Source organism: Urocampus carinirostris, chromosome 19 (assembly GCF_059441175.1).
Source record: "Urocampus carinirostris isolate Australia breed hairy pipefish chromosome 19, RoL_Ucar_1.0, whole genome shotgun sequence".
Lineage (NCBI taxonomy): Eukaryota > Metazoa > Chordata > Actinopteri > Syngnathiformes > Syngnathidae > Urocampus > Urocampus carinirostris.
The window spans coordinates 27,479,197-27,500,500 of record NC_142367.1 but is presented as its reverse complement, the minus strand read 5'-3'; the positions used below and the strand labels follow the sequence as shown (position 1 = coordinate 27,500,500).

The window sequence follows — 21,304 nt, the reverse complement described above, 5'->3', positions numbered from 1 at the left end:
CATACCGGCCATCCAAACAAAATAAATTCTTCAGCACATTTTATTTCACTGATTTTTTTTCTAAAATGTTCGAAATAAAAATTCCAAAGCCTGTGTCTCATTAATACAAATATGCCACTTAAAATGTGTCTCAATCCCGCGGTTACTTGAGTATTCAGGCACATTTTGACCGTCACCGGTCAGACGAGGTGGCGACGTGGGGAGTTCCTGGCCCGCCCATGGGGGGGTGGCCGACGCCCCGACTTGTGAAAAGTCGGGAGACGGAAGGAGAGAGATGGGGGAGAAGATCGTGAGAAGGAGGCTCGACGAAGACTAATTCGACAATACTTCGATGGAATTCACTTAGGTAAATACTTTAAGAAAATAAATCTGCCCCCGTGTGGAAATGTCAGTCTCTTGCCCATATTTTCCCGAAAAGAAACGAGCATGCATTCTTGGGTGAAAGAAGGTTATGTTTGGTTAATGGAGTCAGATAACTACTTAGAACAATTTGTTAATCAATGCATTTAATATGTTTAGTTCCTAACCATTTGTAAATCATATTTACTCCCCCTGGCATGTTTCATAATTTTTCTCTGTATTTGTTCCCTTGTACAATTTGTTTTAATGTTAAGTAAGGTTACAGTGCCATTTTTGTATGGAAGTATGTATGCATTTTGTTCAATTACGCATAAAAAAAGACTTGAAAAAGAAATAAGGAGAAATACTGTCAGGATGCATAGGCAAATATATTTACACCGCACTGCATAGAATAGAATAGAATATGCCTTTTTTGTCATCGTTACAACATGGGATATGCTGTGACAACGAAATTGCATAGAAGTTGGCCTAAGATTAAATTGAAAAAGTAGTGCGTCATAACCATAGTGCTCGTTAAAAGTCGTGCAATAACACTTAATGTACTCCTAAAAACGATGCATGTTAGAACTTCAGTTCAAATATTCAAAATCCTGTTCTCAAAATAAAACTGTATTTCTGGGTTTCGCCAAAGGTGGCCGCTGTCGCGCATCTGTGCTATGTGGTTTTTCCGTGACGTCACTTCCTTTCCCGGCGCGTGTGCACACACTAGTAAACGTCGCACGTTTTCTCTTGTCAGCTTAACAGCAAAACTGGATTTTATAACCGCTCACACGAGACAGAATCAACAAGGAGCATATTTCGCAAGGATTTAGGTGCGTTTGTGGTCATTTTGTGTGTTTTACCGGACGGTACTCGTTGGCTTTCCTCTTGTGAGGCCTGCTCATGGAAGCCGACTTAGCATTAGCTTAGCAATATGCTAGCTAGCGTTCGCGGCTAAACCGATATACGTTAGAATCCTTGTGTTGAAAATAAAATAATATTAAAATAAAAGAAATAGAATATAGAAATACCCAATATAACGTGTTGATATAGAGTATTTAAATAGTGCTACATAAAATACACACTGTCATAGAAATAGGGTCATGCAAATGATGGGGTGGGGTTTAATGTGGGCTTTTACTCCTCCGGGTGGAGTTAAAGAGCCTCATGGCATGAGGAAGAAATGGTCTGTCTGTCCGTGGAACAAGACTTTGACGGCAGTTATGTCAAAGTAGTCAGTATCACGTATTCATGCCAATCTAGCTGATGGGATTGCTTTTGTAATCATACCATGCTACTATAAACCGATTTAATATATACATTTCTAAAAACGAATCTACAGTCTTTATACTGATACGTTTTTCAAGCTACCTTTTCTTAAATGGTCTGCATTTCTATAGCACTTTTCAATTCAATGAAGACCTGAGGATGGATGGATATATAATTTAATATAGTCATATGTTGTAATTTGTGCCAGTTATGTCTTAATTTGCATTTGTTTTGGAACTTTACATAATGTCATGTACCTCACTACATTTTTAAAACTACATTATCTGCATATGCAACACTGTATTCAGTATGTTATTCCTGTACATACATGCTGACATTTCTTGTGTAAATTTGGATAAATTATAACTATCATCTTATCCTCCTTGTTTCATAACCTTATCTTCTCTGTTCCTTTATCTTCTTGGGTTTTTTACCTCACTGTGAATGTGTGATACTGGAGTGTCATGCCCAATTTCGTTGTCACAATATGTTAACCCATTTTGTAACGATGACAATAAAGGTATATTCTATTCTACAGATTTGATCCCCAAAAAATCATGACCAAAATAATTTAATGTTTTCATGTTATTTTTTTGCATTAATAGATGCTGCATTAATGATATACATTTTTTCATGTTCTTTAATTTTCTGGGGGTCAATGTAATATTCACATCATAAACATGAATTAATAAGATAAAAATGTATCTGGTTTTGATGTCATCTGTTATGTTTTTGCATTAAATTGAATCAAATTCAATGCTAAAAATATGAAATTGATGTATGTTCTTTTGACTTTTTCGCCATCTTTAAATTTTAATAGCACTTGACTCCCTGTTGGTGTCTGTGTGTGAATGGGTAAGTGTGAAGCACATTGTAAAGCGCTTTGGGAGGTCTTCATTGACTCGAAAAGCGCTATAGAAATGCAGACTATTTATTTTATTTATTTAAAGCACTTTACAATGTGCTTCACACTTACACACCAATAGGGAGTCAGCTATGCAAGGCGCCTACCTGCTTATTGGGGGTATTAGGGATTCAGTGTCTTGCCCAAAGACACTTTGATAATCCGGTAATCAAACCTGCGACTTCTTGATCCCGAGACGAGCGCTCTAAATCCTGAGATAACGCCGCCCCGAACGCACATTTAGTCGACTAATAAAAAACAAATGTGGTATATGCTATAATTAAATAACATTGATCGTTTTAAGTCGCGAGACATAAGATAACCAGGCCCATACATTTATAGGTTTGGCATTGGTAGGGTACGTAGCTGCAGTCTTTTAGTGATCACTTCATTTTGAAGGAGATAATACAATCATTATTCGATAATTGATGGGGACATAGCACATTTTCCAAACAAAAACAATGATCACATAATATTAGTGCAGACAAAACCATGGTTCCTTGATATTGATATTCATACCCAAACTCTGCCCTTGCTGTACAGTAGTGCATATAATTACTATGTTTTGCAATGTTGGTTGGATCCCTTAATCACACAGGTAGTAGGAGCACCTTTTCCTGTGGTGTCTTGGGCAAGTACAGCCTGGTGGCACCCATCCCTCTCCAGGCCAACATATGTTACGAACCGGAGACCTTTCGCGCATTAGGCAAATGTGCTACTACGGCAATGATTAAGTTATACTTCTCGTTTATTGACTCTGGGACTATGTTCACGGAGTCTGCCATGACACTCAATGTGCTCACATGGTGGGTGTGGCATAATTTAGTGCTTGCAAACTTTGAATCGCGTTTATTGGCTTGTGCTATTATAAAAACTTGCCTCTGATTGTTGGGCGCTTTTAGATTTCGAACATTAACAATTGTGGTTGGCTAAAACTCCAACACTCACTACAAAACCGTAAAACCTTGATGAGCAGGTAGTTGGCTTGCATGGCTTACGCTGCTTCCGGATAGTTGGTGTGTGTAAAAAGGGAAAGTGTAAAGCGCTTGGGGAGGTCTTCTTTGACTTGAAAAGCGTTCTATAAATGCAGAACATTTACATTTATACTTATTCTTTCATTTGCATTTTTCCCTTGCAGATTCAGCCCCTTCTTCAACAATGTCGCGTTTTTTTGCCACCGGGTCTGACAGCGAGTCAGAGGAGTCCTCGTCGGCAGATGAGATCACTCCCAAAGCGCCCGGGACTACACTCAAGCAGTCAGTACAGTTATTTTGTTGACTGCGACTTGTTGGTTTGACACAATCTTTTAATAAACATCTAACTCCACAGGTCACTGCTGCTCAGCGATGATGAGGAAGATACCAAGAGAGTCGTGCGCAGTGCTAAAGACAAAAGGTTGGCCCGATTTCTTGAAGTTAAGCTTGAACTGTGATCCCTTAAACCAGGGGTCGGGAACCTATGGCTCTTTCTATGAGTACCTGTGGCTCAGAGACAAATTTGATAGCATGCAAATTTTCAAAACATGAGCCATCAGTCCTGTTCAGATACAGGCAAAACCAAACCAAAGCTAAATTACAAAGCAGTACTTCGCAGAATATATTGGGCACGTTTTTCACTACAATTTACAGTCAAGGTGTCACCAAAAAAAACCTTGTTTTGGCTAACGCTAAAGAATCCCTTATATAAAAGGTCACTATATAATCTGGGTTCAGTGTTCAGATACTTTATGATGAAATCCACAGAACAAACTGTAAATACGCCAAAACACCGGAAAGAGAACTGAAAGTTATTTGATTGGGTGAGTGGGAGGGATGGGTGGAGCTATGCAAAAAGTGCAAGCACTCCCTCCCATCTCTCGCCCTACGCCGTCTGCGCACATCAGGCTCCCTGTTTGCAGAATGTTGTGACGTTTTTAGAGAATAACTGCTTGCATCTGGTTTTGAAACCAATATGTATGAAAAAAAAAGGTCAAAATGAGTTTAACCGATCTTGAGTCATTGCAAGAAAGAGACAAGTTTAAAGTGGCATGTTTGTTGATTTTGGGACACGGGCTCTGGCATTATTCTCTTTTCATAATTTTTATCAAATAAATGTGCTGAAGACTAAGTTTTTGTCTGGGGTGCGGGTTTAGCAATTTAGTCAATTTGTCTCATAATATGTGGTGGGGCTCTTTCCCAAAATAAAATGAATATATTTTGCTTTTATGGCTCTTTGAGTCAAAAAGGTTCCCCACCCCTGTCCTAAACCAAATGCTGCAACAGTGTTACTTAAATGTGTTCTGTCCTCATAGGTTCGAGGAGCTGACCAATCTTATCAAGACTATCCGCAATGCCATGAAAATTCGCGACATGGCCAAGTGTCTGGAAGAGTTTGAGCAGTTATGTCGAGCTTTCCTAAAAAGCAAAAATATAGTGGACAAAGAAGGGGTTCCATCCTTTTATATCCGTCTTTTGGCTGATCTTGAGGATTACTTGAATCAGGTCAGCCCTTTGAACCCCCCTGCTTACACGAAAGACCAACTTGTTTTTTAACTTTGAAACCAAATGAATTGAATGTGTTTATTTTTTCTAGCTTTGGGAGGACAAAGAGGGCAAGAAGAAGATGAATAAGAACAACGCTAAAGCCCTAAGTACACTGCGACAGAAAATCCGCAAGTACAACCGGGATTACGAGACAGAAATCAATTCTTACAAGGAGGTGAGGAAGTGACACAACTTAGCACTTTGGCTTTTTGTTTATTTGAGGTTCTGGGATTTTGGGTGGGGAGAAGGGGATTATTCTTATTGTACATTAAAGGCTCTTTGATTTGTTCTACAAATCAATTATAAATGTCAAGAGTTCCTTGAAAGGTCTTTAAGTCAAGTCCTATTTATTTGTGACGCCCTTTATCACAAAAAGTCTCAAAGGGGTGTACAGAGCACAACAACAAAATAACTAGTAAAATATAACAGCGGAAGAATAGAAATGTGTTAAGCAAATTATGGAAAAATTAAATGTGTAATTTGGTTTACATATAATCCGAATGCCAAATATGATTCTATCTTTATAGGCATTGGATTCATTATTCTATAAATAATGCCTTAATTGGCTTTAAAATGTCTTAAATCCAATTGTCAAGTCTTTGAACACATTAATAAGATTTTTATTTGTTGGAACTAAAAAAATTTAGTTTTATTAATCAACTGTCTTTTCGAATAATTCACCAATTTCCTTTGGTGGCAACATCACTTGACCACTAACAACGGAACTATCTAAATGTTGATGTGGTTTCAGTCGGGCCTTTCAGAGCCGACACATGTCTTGGGTCTACCCACAATACACATAGCCACTCCGGACAGAGACGTTTATATAGATTGGAGCATGGCAAAGTGTACAGAAGTTAACGTTTTTCGTCATGGCCAAAAGCTGTGCCAGGTCATGCGTACGAGGCACGGTGTATTGTACGCAAGAAATATTTTTACTTTTTTTTTGTTTCATTTGTTTTTTGGGAGGGTGGGGTGTTTCGACTTGGTCTTAAATTTGATTTCAACATGCATTTAAAAAGTCTTAATACATCTTGAAATTGACTTGCCTTAAGATGTAGGAACATTGGATTGGGTTCTAAAAATGATTGATTGTTTGAGGCTTTATTTTGTCACAGCACATACAAAGAACAACACCAACAAACGTTAACCAAATTTTTGCAAGAAAAAAACACGTACAACAGAATACCATACAAAAACATGTGCCCAAGGCGAGTAGGCTGCAGCCAAAGCTTTCAAATGCCTATCCCGTTCCATTTTTTTTCCCCGCATGCAAGACATATTCGAATCAAACCATAACACGGCATCATTACCCACAAGGAACATTCGAAAAACAAATGATTGACATTTCAAACTTACAATTTCAACACAATATCGGTAACAATGTTAATTACAAAATGCCAACAATGGTAAGAACAAAATACTAAAAACGGTAAGAGAACAGACCTATATTACAGAGCCAACTCAGACCCTTGCAGTGCATACTGGAAACACACAAGATCAGCTGTTTGTAGATTTGTTTAAACCTGTGAGTATATTGTCATTGTTTCAGTTGTGAACCCGGACTGTTTCACACTACATACCTTAACGCGTTGTTTGAACTTTCTGTGTTTAAATTCTCCATAACCTCTCAAATTATGAGCCCTTTCTTGAATTTCAAACATGTTCTGTAAATGTATGGGCAACATTTTGCAAGTTTTATGCAAAATTGTAGCTGTGTTTGTAACTTGAGCAACTTAGACTGCAGAAACAACTCATCTTAGAGCTTTGTCCATATAAAGTTCTTCTTTTTGGTGAAAATGCGTGGTGTGATACTTAATGTGTTAACATTAACGTGTCAAACCATTTGTTGTAGAATCCTCAAGATTCTGCAGATGAAAAGGAGGAAAAGGGTCAGGAAGAGTCGGGTAAGCCACAAAATACTTCTTAATTTGAATTTCTTGCATATTCGATTTCCACAAACGTACAGGGCAACTTTCATTGTTATGGTGATGTGCTAAGCATTATCAAAAAAAATCATGTTTTTGTCTGCCAGCTTCGTCCTCTGACAGTGATGATGATGATGATGGTGTGTCAGCGAAAGCCTTCTTAAAGAAAAAGCCTGAGGCCACCTCAGAAGCTAGCAAGTTTCTCAAACCTGCTAAAGGATCTGGGGTATGGATTTGGAAATTAATTTATATTATTATACATAGATATTACATTATATTATTTAGATATTAGCTTTATAACTCGAAGTAACTTCTCAGACTGCTCGCGGCTTCGTGTAACCGTTGATTGATGCAGCGAAGCCAATTGGAAAATATGGTTGTTCCCCCCTTCTTTTTGACAGGACGAGTCATCCTCCAGCGATGAAGACGAAGATGCTGAAGATTGGAGCTCTGACGCCGTGGACACTGGCAGCGAGAGCTCTGAAGACGGAGAGGAGAAGAGTGCCTCTCTCGCCATGGTGTTCCTCAAGAAGTGAGTTTTAGTTGTCTGTACAGAGACACCTCGCTACATGGCGCTTTAGTGATTTGCTGGTTCACTTTCGTGGGAAAAATACTTTTTAAAAAGGATTGAAAAAAAAACCCACAATGAATATTTCTAGCACCATCAAGGAACGTTTCGGGCAGCCGAGATTCAAGGCAATTGGCCATTCAATTTCAAATAATAAATTTATAAAACCAAAAAGAATGCTTCCTGCAGCGAGGACATTATTTTCGCAAAATCGTTCGCACTTTGCCAGCACGACTGTGATAAGGGGCTAGTAAGGGGCGGGGGCAGCCGAGAGCCATGCCGACCGGCCGGTAGGCTTAAGAATCCCCGTACCGATTTGCCAATTCACATCATAGCTTATTTCATACTGTATTGTGACTGCACACCTGATCTGCGTTTTTCTGCATCTCGCTGAGAAAAGTTTGTGTCCCGCTCCTTCGACATGCCATTGAATTAATGCATCTCTCTCACTCTGAAGGTTTTTGATCAAGGCGAAATATAAACTAATTTAAAATGTGTACTGGATTTTAATTTTTTCTCTCGTTCGTGCTCCCAGTCGACGGGGCTTTGATCAAGGATCTCCCTACCAATAAACATCAACTGATTTTGAATACGTACAGAGTTTTAATTTTTCCTCTCGCTCTCTTCCTACACTCTCTCAAATATTATAATAGAAGAATAAGTCAGAAAGTTTTGTCGCAAATGGTCTGGACCCGATTAACAACGGAAACTGAGGGATTTCTGTGTTGCAATTTTTGAAATGGCATCGCATCCTGAATCGTGTCACTTTTTATTCAGAGCCCACGGACCTGATAAGGGTGCCGATAAAGCGAGTAAGAAGAAAAAATTAAAGAAGAAAGAGAAGTTGGAGGAAGAGGGTGAGGCAGAGGCAGGCGAGGGAGTGGAGGGAGGCTGGGAGAAGGTGAAAGGAGGTGTCCCTCTTGTCAAGGTACGGACAATGTGTATTGACTCTTTCATTGGCTGTTTCGCAGTAACGAACGTATTCTTTTCGAATCAGGAAAAGCCGAAAATGTTTGCAAAGGGAACTGAGATCAACACCGTTGTGGTGGTGAAGAAGCTCAATGAGATTCTGCAAGCCCGGGGCAAAAAGGGCACAGACAGGTAATTATTCAGCGTCAACTCAACAACATCAAGCATACTTCTTGAGATTTCTGGATTTATTTCCCAGTTGACTAACTTTCTGGTTGTAACTATTTGTTATTGTACCAAAGGCTTTGTGGCAGACTGCAATGATTCAAAATGGTCATTTTCAGTCAGAATAATCAAAGTGCACTGATCTAGAAATGTTCACTAGTTAAATCACATCTCTAAATCCATATGTACACTGTATAAATAAAAGGGGCGCAGTAGCTCAGGAGGTAGTGCGCTCGTCTTGGGATCAAGGGATCCCAGTTCTGAATCCCGGCTTGTCCGTGTTACATGTGGAAGTGTCCTTGGGTAAGACACTGAACCCCTAATACCCCCAATAAGCAGGTTAGTGCCTTACATGGCTGCAAGGTCGCTATTGGGAAATGTGAAGCACACTGTAAAGCGCTTTGGGAAGTCATTGACTTGAAAAGCGCTACAGAAATGCAGATCATTTCATAGCTAAGGACACATTTTGTAAGATGTAAAAATGGAATCATCTAGATTCCAGGTATAAATATATGGACAGCATTTTAACGAGACACCATATTGTACCAATAAGAAAGTCTAATTTTTGTAGCAGATAGGTCATTTTCTGAACCACTTGCAATTAAGACAAAAGTTCAAACTTAAAGGACAGAGGCATTGATTTCTATTAACAGGTTGAAGGAAGACGGGGCTAAATGAGAGGTAACTGGATATATCAAAGTTAAAATGACTGATCACGTTCTCCAAAGAGATCACTCAAAAAGTGATGCATCTACTTTTACATTTGTATATACATTTTTGCTATGCTTCCGATTCGTTTTGATGGAGGATTTAAAAGCAAATGCGCCCAACATTCATTACCTGCAAGGCACGCAATTTACAGTAGCTGTCGGAAGACGGACCTCATCATTGGCTCACCCACACACTTATCCATTTCTCTGTTTAAAATAAGGAGATCTCAGGGTCTTGCTATCGTGAGAGTTGACAATATTCAAGTCAATTGTAATTTAAATAATAAAGGCAACCTCATCCCTGCCAGGATTGGCCAGATTGAATTGCTGCACGCCTTGGCTTGCATCGCTGCCGAGCATAACCTTGGTCAGGGCGTCCTGGTGAAGATTAAATTTAACATCATTGCCTCTCTGTATGACTACAATCCGAATATGGCAAGTTTTATGAAGGTAGGAAATGCAAATGATACATATAATTCGCTAGGAATTAGTTTTGTTTATTGTTTTGTTTTTTTAACCATTTTATTTTGGTCCCTCCCATCAGCCGGAAATGTGGAGGAAGTGTCTGGACTGCATTGAAGAACTACAGAGTGTTCTGAATGAGAACAGTGACATGTTTGTTGGGGAAAACATTGCAGAGGAAAGTGAGAACCTGGCCATCTCAGAACAGGTAACTGCCGTGAATTCATCTATTTTGTCAGACCCAAAATCCCAATCCAAGACGTAAGCAAAGTAATTTGAATGCTGTTGTTGAACCGAATGGAGAATATGGACGGTTTTGAAGTTTTGTCCCAAACTGAAATAATGCAAGCACTGCAAGTGCTACTTACAATGAGACATCTGAGTTGGAACACAGACAAATAGAAGGTTTGTATTTTTCTTTGCAATCCAATGCCTGTAGATGAGTGTAGCATGGGCATCTTTGCTGGAAAACGGGTGAGACAATAGCTTGAAGGCTTACCTGGTACCCTGTCAAATTTGATCGCAATCGGCAAAACCAAACATTGTATTTGACACATTTTTCTAAAAGTAGGTCTAGGCATTCCCAAAAATGGCCATTTGGAGACGCTCAGATTACAGCTATAAAACCTTTGCAAGTGTGTACCTTAGCCAATTATTTAGACATTTTGGGAGTGGGGCAAATGTTTGACTTATCTTTCCAGAAGTCAATCAATGATTGCACATGCACAACTTTAGAGTCTTACCTTTCATAAGAGACCAAAAGTGTCCATATTCTCCAAACGGTTCAAAATCCACATTCAATTTACTTTGGGTACGTTTTGGAATTTCAGCAAATTTTACAGGATTTTCAAAGGGTTAATGTCTACACAGCATTTCACAAATATGAGGAACATTTAACAAGTGAATACCTAACCAGTGGGGTAGCTGGTTGCAGGGATACACAGGTAGCGCCATGCTCGCTCGATCAAAAATGTTTAGTATTTTTTTCCATGGGGAGCACTGCTCGCACTCATTTTAGGCCTGAATTGTTTTTCCTTCTGTGCATTTTAGCCGGCTACTTTTTAAATGGTGGAATAAGTTTGTCATATTGCCTGTCTTGTTCAGCAAACTTTGAAGTGCATGTCGCTGCTGTTTTTTTTTAAGTCAGATCCTAATTCGCCAAAATACCTCCAAACAACTGGCGCTGAGGGGCCTCTCTTCTCTACGACTCTTTTCGGTTTGCTTGAATGGGTTTACTGCCTGTTATGCTTCATCTCTTTAGTTTTCACTTTGACCGCGTTGTAGTCCAACTGTTTTCATAGTGTGATCCACCAGTCCTGCACAATGATTGGTTGGTCCTTGTTACATTTCCATTGCAACAGCGCCTTCATTTTCTCCGGTGGTAATCACTAGAGCTATCCACTTAAATCAAATGATTACGATAATAACGATAATTATGTTAATCCTTTAATCACCCAGGCCTGGTGTCGATCATAATCTGAATTGGTCACTGCTGTCTTAGTTATTTGGAGTAAGGAATGGCCTTTGTTTCAATACAGTCCCTTGTAGGTTATTGAAGGCTCTGGACCAGAAAAAGAAGCGTGCAAATGGCTGAGAGTGGTGTCAATTGTCCAGTCAGAGGCCACGGCCATATTGGGAAAAAAAATCATGATTTTTTTTTTTCTTACTTTTAAAAAGGAATTATGAGGCTAAACGGACTGATTACAACACATCAAATGATGAAGAAATGCGTCTAGGTAGATTTTTTTATTTTTATTGGATCTGTCGGTATTATAGTGTGTTCTGGATCTTCTGGAGTACCGTAATTCCCAGACTTTAGGTAGCGTTTTTTTTTTTTAATGGTTTGGTCAGTCATAGTCCGAACAATATGGCAACTATTTTGCACTGTTGGATTTACTGGACTGTTGCAAATGTAACGAGACCATGTTTGTGGAATTGTTTTATTAGCTGACTTTGTTGAGCTATGGCGGCTTTATAGATTTCGGGTTTTTTGATTGAGACTGATGGTGGTGTTTCTGTTATGAGTACATTTTTAAATATTCAGCATATCTTGAATCCCGAGAGTTTAAACTTTCTGATGATATGTGGCGCAGTGTATTTGAGTTACCGGTGACATAGTGAAGACACCAATTTGCTTCTAAACAGCCAGTCGGCCCCTTGGCAGGCCGTCAGGATTTTAAGGGGTTAACGCTTAATTGGAATATAATGATGAAATATATAGATATTCTGCAAAAAAACATGTTCTTGTGTAAGTGTTAAGCAAAAATAAATATGTTTCTCTTATGATTACAGCCTTTCAGGGTCCGTGGCTGTATTTTAACTTTGGTGGAAAGGATGGACAAAGAGTTCACAAAAATCATGCAGAACACAGATCCTCATTCTCAAGGTAAACACGCACTTTGTCTCGAACGGGCACTCATTTTTGTTTTGCTTCGTGATGTAAGATCTTAAGTCGAACCCAACGCGAATTTTGGGCCGATTCTGGCCTAAAATATCAAATCATGACGTTCGGGTCGGGCTATTCTCTCTCTCTCTCGCTGCCTTTTAAAAATATTTTTATTATCCACCCATCATTGTTCTTCTTAGTCTCTCTCTGCCCCTATAACTATGTCATTACTGTTATTACCAGGTTGTAACTTTTAGTAGTATGGTTAAAATAAGCTCGGTCAACCACTAAAGCATTTGTCTTGTATAAGGGCACTGTTAGATTATAGGCTAATTTTGAAAATCCTTTCAGAAAAAAATGTTTTGGACACTGATATTGTTAAAGGGACACTATATATTATTTAGCGCCTCCTAGAGGCAAAATATAAGCCTAGACATTTAAACAAAATATTGATTTGAATAATAATCAAACTAAAAATCCGTCTGATTAAAAACACCTGTAGACACAGGAGTATAAATGTCGTAAATGTTTCTACAGCCATATTTACCCTAGATTTTGTTACAAAAGACAGGATTTAATTAGTTATCAAACATCACCACTTCTCCCGAGTCCTCACAAATAAAATCTGAAAAGTGGCAAATTGAGTAAATAGCTCTGGGTGGGTAGGGTTATAATACCCTAATATTACCTCTCATTGCCTCATCCTCTTCCTGCAGAATACGTGGATAATCTCAAAGACGAAAACCGCGTGTGCGGTATCATTGACCGGCTGCTCAAATATCTGGAGACCAGAGGCACGACGGAGGAAATTTGCCGCGTTTACTTGCGCAGAATAATGCACACCTACTACAAATTCGATTACAAGGCTCACCAGCGTTGCCAGGGCATTCAGGCAGAAACTAAGGTAAGGAGAGTAGTATTTGCATTGCAACTACAAAAAAAAGATCTTTATGCTGATAATATATATTTTTTACCAAAGTCCCAACAGGACCAGGAAGAGAGCGAGGGTGAGGACAGCGCCATCCTCATGGACCGCCTGTGCAAATTCATCTATGCCAAGGACCGCACGGACCGCATTCGCACCTGCGCCATCCTCTGCCACATTTATCACCACGCCTTACACTCGCGCTGGTATCAAGCCCGCGACCTGATGCTGATGAGCCACCTGCAAGACAACATCCAGCACGCAGACCCTCCTGTTCAGGTGAGGAGGGCCGGGCGAATATCCCAAATCTAAACTATATTGGCGTCTGATGTCGTGGCATGACCTGGCGCTACAACCTGTGGGAAACCGCGACATTAAGGACTCTTATTGTCATAGCGGAGACCATGCTGAAGTCGCGGTTACCCAATGCTAGCTTTCTGCTATCCAGCCACTCTTAATCGCTTTCATACTCTAAAAGGAGAAGCTCTCCAATTTCATGGTACCTTTGAATGACAATTAAGACCATTTATTCCAATGCAATTTTGTATTTGTTTTTTTTATGTAGATCTATAGTTAGTATTTGGTTTGTCAGATACTCGCAGTCAGTAGTGACGTCACCTCCATGTTTGACCCTTGTACTTCCTAGGTACTTGCATTAATTGAGGAATCAAAAAGTAAATAATGGTCAGCAGACAGCAACCCTAAAAAAAGCCTACCAGAAGTCAAGTCATGTTTATTTGTTTGGCCCTTAATCAGAGAGTCTCAAAGGGCTGTACAGACCACATATTATTGCAAACCACAGACTATTATGACACCATCCGCTGATCTAAAACCTAGCTCAGTAGCCTAGATGGTAGTGTGCCCGCTTTGAGACTGGGAGGTCGCTGGTTCGCGCCTCGACCGAGACATACCTAATTGGTATAATGGCGGCGCCCTCTGGCTGCGGCTGCATCGACTCGCTACAACGGGTCAGGTGTATCGACATTTCGTTCTGTGTACATTGTTACAAAGAATGACAATACAAAGGAAATTATTATTATTAATTATTATTATTATTACATGAGCGCAAGGGAAAAACTTAAAAACCTCATCATGAGGAAAATGATGAAACTTTGAGAAGTCAAGTCATGTTTATTTGTTTGGCCCTTAATCACATAGTCTCAAAGGGCTGCACAGACCACAGATTATTGCAAACCACAGACTATGATGACAGCATCCCCTGATCTAAAACCTACATAAGGGCAAATAATACACATATATTGTCAACATAAAATCGAGGTTATTTATATGCTATGGAAGTGTGTTTTAAGCTTAGATTGAAACATTTCCACTGAGGTTGCAGATCCAATCTCAGAGGGAAGGGCATTCTACAGCAGAGCGCACGTTTTTGTTAATGTCATTATGATTAAGTACTCGCATCAAAAAACTAGCCCGAAAGAATTGCAATTTTCACTTAAATGTAAAATGACATGGACATTGCGATACTGGTTTGAAAAATGGCGATTAGGTTTTCAAAATCGTGCAGCTCTACAGGCCCTAAACTGTGATGCCTTGACACGTTGACCTTTTTTGCTATATTTTTCTTTCTCCCAGATTTTGTACAACCGAACCATGGTGCAACTGGGGATCTGCGCCTTTCGTCAAGGCATGATCAAAGACGCCCACAATGCCTTGTTGGACATCCAGTCCTCGGGCCGTGCCAAGGAGCTCCTGGGTCAGGGTTTACTCATGAGGAACATGCAAGAGAGGAATGCGGAGCAGGAGAAGATAGAAAAGAGAAGACAAGTCAGTCTTCACAGTCCTCAAACGTCAACACTTTGTCCTCGTTCTAAAAAGCCTCCGATCCTTATATTCGCCCTCATGCCTGTCACAGGTGCCCTTTCACATGCACATCAACTTGGAGCTGCTGGAGTGTGTATACTTGGTGTCGGCCATGTTGCTGGAAATCCCGTACATGGCCGCCCATGAGTTTGACGCCCGGCGCCGCATGATCAGTAAACAGTTCCACCATCAGCTGCGCGTGGGAGAGAGGCAGCCACTACTTGGTAAGTAGAACGGTGTCTCCGAAACAAAGACACATTTTGGCGGGCTGCCAGGGTTTAATTGGTCCTGCCAGAATCTCATAAGCTTGTAACATTTTAAAATATATATCAACACGAAGTAATATAATAACTTGTATTTCTCATTCATATTTGTAAACGCCATGGTGCGTATTTGTGCTACGTATCTGTCAGTCAGGAGGAATCTTGATCAATCCACCCCTTTTTCCGTGATGATATTCCATTGTGGTGTTGGTCCTGCCCCGCCTGCACTGTGATTAGTCGGCTGGGTGAAAAGTGACGAGCGCTGCATTTTTAAAACATTTTCAACTCTCGGCGAACAGGACCCGGGGCATTACTTTTAAAATGTGATCCTCTACAGTTACTAATCACCTGTTGAAAAATGTAATCTGAATACTACAATATTAAAGTAACTTGATTACTTTTGTATTACTCTAATACTAACTATGCTAATAAAAGACAAAATAATCTGGTCCTAAGTGTGCTGCGTCTATGTGGAATATGAAAGCCGCAGAGAGAGGGAGGGGCTAACAAAGATTCCTGATGTGAACAATAAAACGAATAAAGTTTGAAGTAACACACACTGGACTTCAATATGGTCCCCTGTAGTTTACTTTTACATACAATTGTAATCACTATTTTTTACAAAATACACCTTTGATTTGATGACTATTTTTTTAATATAATTCAAACGAAATAAAATTACATTTTTTGGTATCCTTATTACTCAAAGCTGTTCCGGTACTCTCCAAACCTGCTGTTTTTGGATGTATGCAGTTTTTTCTGTGGGTTTGCACGCACCAAACTCGACTTGGCGCTGTTCAGAATCTGAAAGCTACTGAGGAAATTTTCTCGGGCAGTATTTTATCTCCGAGTCAAATGTTCTCATGAAAACAGTCATTACCGGATCGCAATCCATAGATTCAGACCCTTTTTCTAGACTGTCCACCCACCAGGGTCTCACAAAATTCTATTGGAAACAATGTAAAGAAGTTTCTCAGCTAATCTGACACATTGTTTATGCGGTTGCATGATCGACAGGACTAAAAGTATTTCCGCTCTAATCTGTCTCCTTCCACCCAGGACCCCCAGAGAGCATGCGGGAGCACGTTGTGGCCGCTAGCAAGGCAATGAAGATGGGCGATTGGCGCACATGTCACTCATTCATCATCAACGAGAAGATGAACAGCAAGGTTTGGGACCTGTTCCCCGAAACACAGTGTGTGCGCGAAATGCTCGTCAGGTTGGTGTTCTTTAATAAAGTAATAAAGAAAATAAACGAGAAACAAAGAGATCCCTCGGTTTCCGCGGGTCAGGGAGACCAAAACCCCCCGCCAAAAGTGAAAATCTGCTTATTAGCGTCCCACCTTCATTAAAGCTCTCAAAAGGGGTTAAAATGACCCTGTGATGACATCCTTACGGACTGAGAGAATAAAAATCATAGATATACAAACAATAACACTCGACACAGTTGAATGCATGGTCTTTTTGTCGTTGTACAAAAGTGAAACTTAAATCGGAGAGCGTCTCCTTTTAGTGTAGGAAAGCAATTTAGAGAGCGGCCGGCTAGCTTTCCGCTGGCAAGGAGTGTCTTCGACTTAAGACAGATCTTCACAATGTTTAAAATTAAACCGTCCCAAATCTAGCGGTCTCACGAATTGTAGCTCCAGGTTGTCTGTTTCATGGCTAACAGACCTGCCGTTGGCAAGATACAGATGTCCACAGCTTTGGCTTAGGATATTTGTTAGCCTAGCTGTTAGCAGTAGGTCGGACCAGGAGCACAGCTCTTGCCATTTTACCAATGCCGCCCCAGTTGCCTCCGGAACCCGATAATAATCCACGGAGCACCTGCTGGCGATCACCATTTTATTGTGCTGTTTTGACTTTCCTTAGTCTGATTCAATTGATTAATTTCTTTCCAGTTTGTTTTGGGGGACAGCGCCTGCCTGCTGTTACATTGACAGTATACACAGTCACACATTTATTTGTACAGCCCTTAATTACAGATTCTCAGAGGGCTGCACTTCATAAACACTGACATTACACGTGATTTTCGGTCGGCAAAAGAAATTTGTTTTGTTTGTTTCAAGTGTGGGTCTTCTTTTGTCAACAAGGTCTTAAATTTGATTACAAAAGGCGTCTTGAAAAGTCTTGAATTTAACTTGCCTTAAGCTGTGGGAACCATGTTGCTTTGTAGTGTTTGACTGTTTCATGCTATTTTGGTTTGGAATGATGCAATTTTCAATAAAAAGGGTCTAAAGAAAATGTATCATACTTATCTAAAAAAAAAACAGTCTGATGGCGCCCTCTCCTGGACCAGAGTAGTACCTCATCCATATGACCTCACAACGAAATTTAAGAGTTATTTGCATTGATAGATAGATAGATAGATAGATACTTTGTTCATCCCCGAAGGGAAATTCACATTTCCAGCAGCATCCCTGAGCTGAGAACAAACAATCGAGAACAATCGAAAATAACACGGGAGCTGCTGGAGTGGCTGCCATTCGTGACGGCGCCGGAAGAAACGATTCAATTTGAATCATGTACAAACAAACAAACAAAATATTTATGTTTCAATAAGTGGAAAATGATGTGTTTATAGTGGCTCATAAACCGTGCAACACGACGAATCGATGAGGTCATTAGTTGCCAACACTTTTAATGATTGATGTTATCGATTCGTTGCTGTCGCCCTCATATATTGTGAAATTTGTGAGTGTGAATGACAGCGGTTGAGCACCTGCAACATACAGTGGGACCTCGCTACTTCGCGGTTCGACATTCGCGGCTTCAGAGCTTCGTGGTCTGTAATGGTTAAAAAAATATATATTTTTTTATTTATTGATTTATTTGAAGGGGCGTCGCTACTTTGCAGATTTTCACTTTTTGCGGGAATCCCCCTCCGTTGACGACCCTAGCACGGTTTCGGTGCGGCTTCCGCTTCGCGGTGAGCGACAAGCCGAGCGGCCAAACGGCACCTGCGGTGCGGCATAAGTAAAAACCCTGTCGTGAATTTGTCTCCAATCATCCCGGGCGGACGTAAACTCGCCCAGCTGTACGACTCGTCGATGAAGAACGCAGCTAGCTGCGAGAACTAATGTGATTTGCAGCTGCGATTGGCTGGCAAGCAGTTCAGGGTGTCCCCTGCCCACTGCCCGGAGATGGCTTGGATGGGCTCCAGTCCCCCCGCGACCCTAATAAGGATAAGTGGTGCAGATAATGAGATTTTTTATTTATTTCTTTATTTGTTTTTTTTGACGGGGCGTCGCTACTTCGCAGATTTTCACTTTTTGCGAGTGGTTTTGGTCCCCATTAACCGCGATAACCGAGGGATTACCGAATATGGTGCCTTCGCTAAGGCGACACTCGCGCTAATGTTTTTGTGGCCATTCTCTTTCTCTAGTTAGTTTTCACTAAAGCTAAAATGCCCCCCAATGTCTATTTTAATTCATGCGTTAATTTGTTATCAAACCGCTCAAAATGATTTTTTAAAAAAGGCAGTTTGGATTTTTAAGGTATTATTTTGGTGTCTGTTTTCAGGCAGGGTTTTTTTTGTTTTGCCCTAAAATGTGAATTTCAGTGCAGAGCTAAACAAAACAAAACGGCTCTCTGCTCGAACGTGCTGGTTGGTGACTGCGATATGTTGCTCTTTGTAGGAAGATCCAAGAGGAGTCACTGAGGACGTACCTGTTCACGTACAGCAGCGTGTATGACTCCATCAGGTATTGTAGCAGTATTTTTCCAAACGATTCCAATATAAATATAGACTTGTCTTAAAACGGAACCCTTACGGATAGATGACGTGGATTTTCTCTTAGCATGGCGACGCTGTCGGACATGTTTGAGTTGGAGATCACCACGGTTCACAGTATCATCAGCAAAATGATCATCAACGAGGAGCTCATGGTAACGTCGCGGAAAGGTTTCACCGTATTATCGTTAATGGCCATTCATACGAGTATCCTTTGACCGGCAGGCCTCCCTCGACCAGCCCACGCAAACTGTGGTCATGCACCGCACGGAGCCCACCTCCCTGCAGAACATGGCCCTGCAGCTGGCTGAGAAACTGGGCAGCTTAGTGGAAAACAACGAGCGCGTCTTTGATCTTAAACAGGGCGTCTATGGCGGATACTTCAACAGAGGTCAGTTCCGGATGTGAAAAGATCAAGGATATTGGAAGGAGAGCATGTTTTCGGGAACTTAGAACTTACTGTGTTTTCTGCACTAAAAATATATTAAGCAATGGATTTATAGGTTCAGGAAGAGCTCGGGTTGCATGAAAAATTGAAACAAGCGGACAACATTTTGTAAAAAAAACTTTCACACACTGATTGAAAGTCTTTTTGGGGTCCTTGGACCTTCAGTTATAAATATTATAAACTTATCATTTCCCTTTAGGTGTAATTCCAGCGGCTTTTAAGTCCGCTGTTATTAAACCTACACTGAACCGACCCAACCTTGATCCAGAAAGCTTATGTAATTATAGACCTGTGTCAAACCTAACGTTTCTTTCTAAAGTACTTGAAAAAGTCGTGGCGCAGCAGCTGAATGATTTTATATCCGAGAACAATCTTTTTGAATCTATGCAATCGGGATTCAGGGCTAACCTCTCTACTGAGACAGCCCTGATTAAGGTAACCAATGATCTTCTACTGGCAATGAACTTCGGCACTTCATCACTTTTGCTGCTGCTGGACTTTAGTGCTGCTTTTGACACAATGGACCATAATGTCTTACTAGAACGGTTGGAAAAATGGATTGGTCTCTCAGGAACCATCCTCTTATGGTTCAGATCCTACCTTTCAGATAGAACTCACTGTGTTAAATAGGGTGAAATGACATCTGAGCCCTTTAGTGTTACCTGTGGTGTTCCGCAGGGATCAGTACTTGGCCCCCTTTTTTTCAGCATTTACATGCTTCCATGAGGTGATATTATTCGCATGTATAATATCAGTTCCATTGCTACGCAGATGACACTACATCTTCCGATGGAGGAATCTGCCACACTGAACTTTGGAAATTTGGAGGCCTTGCCTCACTGTGATCTGCACCTTAACTCTGAAAAGACTGAAATGCTAGTCATTGGTCCATCTAATTGCCGTGACTTGTTGTTGGCAATAGTATTTGATCTGTGCAGCCCTCTGAGACTCTTTGTGATTAAGGGCCAAACAAAAAAACATGAATTGACTCGACACACAAAAATCCTCATTCAAGTGATCACAATACCTTTTATAATTACGGCCAATTATTGTCCAAATCTACGCCAAAAGATGATTCGCAATGAGCGTTTGAAAGTTGCCGTCCAGGTTTTGCGAGTCTTTTGTTTACTTTTAGCAACAAACATCTTCACCACTAGAAAGCACTCAAAGATCGCTCTCTGCACTCAAAGGCAGAACCAGATGCAGTATCATTCACTCATCACTATGTATTTTCCGGCGAATAAGGTGCATTTAAGGCTTTTAGGTGCACCTCATAGTCCGGAAAACACGGTAGTCCCTCGGCTCCGGTTAATCGATTTGCCGATTGCGTTCCAGATCAGAAAGGCGGATATCAACAGAAGCAGTCCTACCAGAGAGGTTTGTTGAACAAATGAGGTTTTTATTTGTGAATTTGTTCTTCACTCATATTTGGCCACCTTGCTCTTCAACAGATGGAGGGAAGGGCGGTTACCATTCCAAACAGGGAGGCTACCAGCGAGGCTACAGGAACCACAACCAAGGCAATTATTAACTTTGGAAGGGCCCCATTCCATTTGGAAGTCACCTTGTTCGAAAAATAAACATTCTTTAATGGTGCTTGTCGCTTACTGCCTTATTTCGTTTCGACGCACTTCACCTCACCCAACAATTGTTGTACCACCATTGCCATCACGTGAAAATGATCATCACGCATTGTCTGGAAAAGTCTTCTTTCAGGTAAGAGTCTTGACTGCTGTTGGGAATTAATGATCACAATGTAGCGTTTACCAAATTGTTCGAATGAGTTATCTGACTCCATTTACCAAACACAACCTACGTTCATCCAACAATTTACGCACGCTCGTTTCTTGAGAGAAAAATGACCAGGAAAGCCGACATTTCACACGGGAGCCGAT

At 40.6% G+C, this 21,304-nt stretch overlaps 1 protein-coding gene across 1 annotated transcript; it reads left to right on the top strand.

The window, feature by feature from the left end:
• The first annotated feature begins 1,009 nt into the window (after window positions 1-1,009).
• eif3c (eukaryotic translation initiation factor 3, subunit C) lies at window positions 1,010-21,005 on the top strand. Its single transcript, XM_088324227.1, has 23 exons — window positions 1,010-1,172; window positions 3,651-3,768; window positions 3,842-3,907; window positions 4,803-4,992; window positions 5,084-5,209; window positions 6,890-6,941; window positions 7,070-7,188; window positions 7,364-7,494; window positions 8,308-8,458; window positions 8,528-8,631; window positions 9,683-9,824; window positions 9,919-10,044; window positions 12,129-12,222; window positions 12,939-13,126; window positions 13,202-13,426; window positions 14,741-14,932; window positions 15,021-15,192; window positions 16,291-16,450; window positions 18,867-18,932; window positions 19,029-19,116; window positions 19,187-19,352; window positions 20,745-20,786; window positions 20,861-21,005. The coding sequence occupies exons 2-23, from the start codon at window positions 3,671-3,673 to the stop codon at window positions 20,938-20,940; spliced, it is 2,778 nt and encodes a 925-aa protein (XP_088180353.1). The 5' UTR covers window positions 1,010-1,172; window positions 3,651-3,670; the 3' UTR covers window positions 20,941-21,005.
• Window positions 21,006-21,304: the final 299 nt, after the last annotated feature.

Excerpts from the sequence above, each read along its gene's own strand:
- eif3c (XM_088324227.1), top strand. The coding sequence starts at position 3,671 with ATGTCGCGTTTTTTTGCCACCGGGTCTGACAGCGAGTCAGAGGAGTCC. Across the intron at positions 13,127-13,201 it reads GCATTCAGGCAGAAACTAAG|TCCCAACAGGACCAGGAAGA; the intron begins GTAAGGAGAGTA and ends TTTTTACCAAAG. Across the intron at positions 18,933-19,028 it reads AGCGTGTATGACTCCATCAG|CATGGCGACGCTGTCGGACA; the intron begins GTATTGTAGCAG and ends ATTTTCTCTTAG.